The sequence below is a fragment of the Cryptomeria japonica genome, chromosome 4 (genome assembly GCF_030272615.1).
Source record: "Cryptomeria japonica chromosome 4, Sugi_1.0, whole genome shotgun sequence".
Lineage (NCBI taxonomy): Eukaryota > Viridiplantae > Streptophyta > Pinopsida > Cupressales > Cupressaceae > Cryptomeria > Cryptomeria japonica.
The window spans coordinates 21,258,662-21,263,166 of record NC_081408.1 but is presented as its reverse complement, the minus strand read 5'-3'; the positions used below and the strand labels follow the sequence as shown (position 1 = coordinate 21,263,166).

General features: G+C 33.6%; 1 protein-coding gene across 1 annotated transcript; it reads right to left on the bottom strand.

The window, feature by feature from the left end:
- Positions 1 to 540: 540 nt before the first annotated feature.
- Positions 541 to 2,089, bottom strand: LOC131033149 (1-aminocyclopropane-1-carboxylate oxidase-like). Its single transcript, XM_057964286.2, has 3 exons — positions 1,928 to 2,089; positions 1,489 to 1,736; positions 541 to 1,280 (listed from the first exon to the last, which is right to left on the bottom strand). The coding sequence occupies exons 1-3, from the start codon at positions 2,027 to 2,029 to the stop codon at positions 650 to 652; spliced, it is 981 nt and encodes a 326-aa protein (XP_057820269.1). The 5' UTR covers positions 2,030 to 2,089; the 3' UTR covers positions 541 to 649.
- Positions 2,090 to 4,505: the final 2,416 nt, after the last annotated feature.

Below are 4,505 nucleotides of genomic sequence, written 5' to 3'. Positions count from 1 at the left end.
AAAATCTATTAACTAACAACAAGCACCACAACCATGGTAAAATAGGATTGACTCATATTTGTTGAGCAATGGATTTAGAAAAAGCGATGGTGAGCCTACTCTTTACATCAAGACATATATTTGGTAAGATTTTAATTATTGTATTGTAGTTAGATAATTTAGCTTTTATTGGGGATGATGATTTCTTCATTGCTGATTTTAAAGAGGCCTTGAAAGGAGAGTTTGAGATGATAGATTTAGGTCTCTTGAGACATTTTCTAGGCATATAAATAAAACAAATGCATGATGGTATTTTCATTTCTCAAACAAAATATACCACAAAGATTTAAGAAGATTTAGAATTACAGATAAATTTATGTTATATAAAATATAAATTATAAAATATTCTTTAAAAATATATTATTTATTTAATAAATTATTATTAGTTTTTTAAGTTAATTTGAACACAATCACACTGATCCAATATAAATTTGAATCTTAATGAATCCAACAACTATATCATAAATGATTGCCAAAATATTTTATTTAGATATTATATAAAAGATAATAATACCAATTCCAATAAGTCTTCAACTATTGGGTAGAAGCAATGGGAACTTATATAGACCACAAATATATCTTCAATTTTCTTACTGCCATATTTTTCCATTCAACAAGCAATTTGTTCATTCAACCTTCCCATTTCTTTGAAGCGGGGCTCCTTTGCTTCATATTTCTGCTCAGAATAAATCTTCATATAGTCACCAAATGCGTACTTTGGATAAATAGATAATTCATGAGCAGCATTGCCATTGGTTTGAGCTTGAGCAATGAGCTGAGGGGCAGGGCTGACCAGTGCATTGTATGAGGGATTATAGAAGGATGCCACTGATAACCGGTTTCCGTCCTTTGTTGGAAGAATTCTATGCCATGCACTCTTATACTTGCCATTGCTCACTGCTTCTAACTGATCACCCATGTTCACAACTATTGAGTATTGTATAGGTTGCACATCAATCCAATTACCATTGTTAAGCACTTGGAGGCCAGGAATCTCATCATCTTGGTACAAAAGAATGAGCCCACCTGCATCTGTATGAGCACGGATGCCCTTTATCAGATCTGGCCTAGGGCAGGGAGGATAATGGCTCACCTTGGTACCAAAGAATGGCTTCTCCTCCTCACCCCCTGCAAATATCCTTTTTAGATATCCTTTCTCTAGCCCCAAACTTTCACTTATTATTTCCAACAGTTTCTCTGTTAGATTGAATATTTGACTGCGGAACTCCTCAATTATCTCCCTGTACAAAATGCAAATGTCAACGCATCAGATGATTTACGCTGATTTAAATCAAATAAATTTCAAACTTCTTGACCGTTCAAAGATCTAGTGTTTGCATGAATTGATTTTACTGATTTTGTTTGTTAATTGCTAATAGAATATATAGAAAGAATAAATAAAATGATGTGCAACAGTATAGATTAGTATTTATTGAATATTGTACGTACTTGAATTCTTTGGGCTCTGAAGGCCAAGAATTTGTGTCTTTCATCTCGTGCACTTGAAAAACATCCTCCCAATCCATATTTTCAATCTTCTCAACATTATTTCCCTTTGCTTCAGCTTCTATGGCTCTATTCAGTGCCCTTACTGGTAAAGAATCCTTGAAGTTTTGCTGTCTATTAATCTTATATTGCTGTGAACATACCTCCTTCACACGGTCCAGAAGACCATGGTCAATGCTATGGTTTACAATCTGAAAAAATAAAAAACACTTCACTTGAATTTCATATATGCTAGCGAACAGTTTAAGAATCACATATGTTTGTAATGAATAATTTATAAGATATAATTTATAGGATGACGATTTCATATGATTTGATTGGAAGAAAACTTTATGATGAAAAAATATTAACTATAACCCAGATAAGAATCAGCCATACATACCTGAAAAAATCCAGGGGATTGACAAGCCTGTGCGATTTGAGCCATAATGGCCTTCCTGTCTCCTCCATCAATGTTCTTTACGTCAATCACTGGAACACCCATTTCTGAATTCCTCCAAAGCCAAAAGACAATCAAATAACAAACAAACTTGCACAACTGGGAAGATAGATGAACACTTGTTAATGTTTGTAACGCGGAGACCCTATTTATATCCAACATACCACCAGTCGCCAAGAATTCAAAGTCAATTGCAGATTCAAATCACGTGTGAGAATAGTTTCTCAGCTTATTCCACGACGTCTCTTTGACATGAATACTGTTCAATGGGGCCATTTCCACAGTGTCTTTCCGACATTTCGATTGGTCTTTGGGCTAACGATTCACATTTTGTCTTCAATTTAAATTGCACAGCTTAATTTTCTACAGCTAAATCTGATTGTTGTTTGATTAGGATTCTTAATTTTTTGCCCTATATTTTGGACTGTATTCAGTTGACTTTGTATTTTGATGGTGAATTTGTGAGGATGGTTGAATTGAAGATATGTTTGTGTTGCGTCTGAAAGGGACATGATCTGTCTGTGACACAATTAAAGTTCCTTTCTCTGAGCAAGTTGAGATTTCGTTTTTCACGTGCCCGGTTATTTCGGTCGTCTCACAATTTTGTTTTGGCTCTTCTATAAAATGGGTGATCTGTCTGTGACTGTGACTGCGAAATTTCTTTGTCTGAGCAAGTTAGGCTTTCATTTTTAACGTGATCAGTTGTTTCGATCGTCTCATAGTTTTGTTTTGCCTCTTCTATGGAGTGAACTTTCGTTTGAAGTTGCTGACAAAGTATTGTCAAGTATTCTTTTTTAGTTTCTTTCTTAAATGTTGTATTTAAATAAAAATTGCCACGCCAGTCAGTAATTAAGAGAACTATTCTTATTCTGAGATCATATTTTGATTTCATAATATGTTTTTTCTGGTTAATATAAAATAAAAAATCCGATTCATTTCACCTGCAATAATTGTTGTGGCAATTTTATTCACATGTGAAACACTTTTGAATCTAATGAATGGGTTACAGATGTTTGTGGAGATAGACAAACAAAATCCATATAAACAGGCAACATGTGTTTGACGAGGTAGATAGATCAGATTTGTTCAATTATCTTACATTGATATGGACGACATGACATCCACGGATATACTAATTCAAGTTGCTCTCTTTCATATAAGATATGTGTTTGAAATCAATATCAAAATGTCGTGCTCGTAGGTCTGGACCTCCATAAAAATAAAAATAAAATACAGGGCAAAAATATGTATTATTCATTAGCAAAACGTAATGGAAACAAAAACAATCTTCATTTAATCAAGAAATTTCAATGCAACTTAAAGGTCACAACCTTTCCTATGAAATTTCTTAAGTTGCTTTATATGTTGATTTTGAGAATGATGGTTTGGCTCAAGTCTATGACTCAAATGTAGGGGAATACAATCTAGCTTATTAGATTGTGATTGAAATGGAATAGATGTACTACAAAGTCGTAATCAATTTGAAGACTAGCATAGTGCAGTTCAAGTTTTATGTGTGTGATGGCATGAGTTGTCATGGATCATGTTTTTCTTACTTGCAGTTTGATTTTGTTGATGGCTCTAATAGTAGGTTTGATCCAAGATCCTCAAGCATTATTGGTAGTATGATCATGCAAATTCATGAGATATGGATTCTATTGTAGCTTAGTTGACCATTAATTAAAGGATTATTAATTCCTTTAGAAAATTTGTCTTTGAGGCGAGTGGGTTGTACTAATCTACCCATAGAATTATTCTATGGATTTTATTTGTATGATATGATGTATTTTCTTTAAATTCTTACAACCATACTATACCTCTTTCATTAGTGTCCTTCTGTCATTCACTATAAAGTTGCATGTTTGTACATGCATTATTCAGACCTTTGCATCTAGGTATGTGTTCCTTCACTTATCCCCCTCCCTCCTCTTGTCATTTTAGATTCTAATATCATGGGGCTTCACTTTCTAGGCAATATTATATCATGTGCATTCATATTGGGGGGTTTAATATCCCAAAAATGAGGGTACAATATATTGCCTATCGATGAAAATATGGGGGTTTTTAATTCGAGCTATGAAAAATACAATATTTGGCAAAAATAGGGGGGCTTTAAATTTAGGTTGGGTATTGGGAGGGGGTGACAAAAAAAAGGTTTAGGGTAATATTTTTTGAAAATAGGGGGATTCTTTAGATTACCATGAACACACGTGCTATAACCTAGGTTCACTACGTGAAGCCCCCGTGTCTAATATATTCTCCAAAAGACATATATGGATTCTCATTTTCCCTATAAGAGACACACATCTCCAATTAGAGCTAGTATTGGTATACTACCTATATTTTCCTTTCACACCTACAAAGTCACTTTTTGTCTTTATTTTGGCGCATCACAATTTACCTATCTAAGAAATCATAAAACATCCATCTTGGTCAAGTTGCATTCAATTTTGTGCCTTGTAATCATTCAAATCTTTGTGTTGTTTCGATCTATTAAAAATTTTAGTTTTTGAGATTTCTA

Coding starts and splice junctions, on each gene's coding strand:
- LOC131033149 (XM_057964286.2), bottom strand. CDS start 2,029: ATGGGTGTTCCAGTGATTGACGTAAAGAACATTGATGGAGGAGACAGG. Junction 1,737..1,927: donor AATCCCCTGGATTTTTTCAG/GTATGTATGGCT, acceptor TTATTTTTTCAG/ATTGTAAACCATAGCATTGA. Junction 1,281..1,488: donor TCAGAGCCCAAAGAATTCAA/GTACGTACAATA, acceptor CATTTTGTACAG/GGAGATAATTGAGGAGTTCC.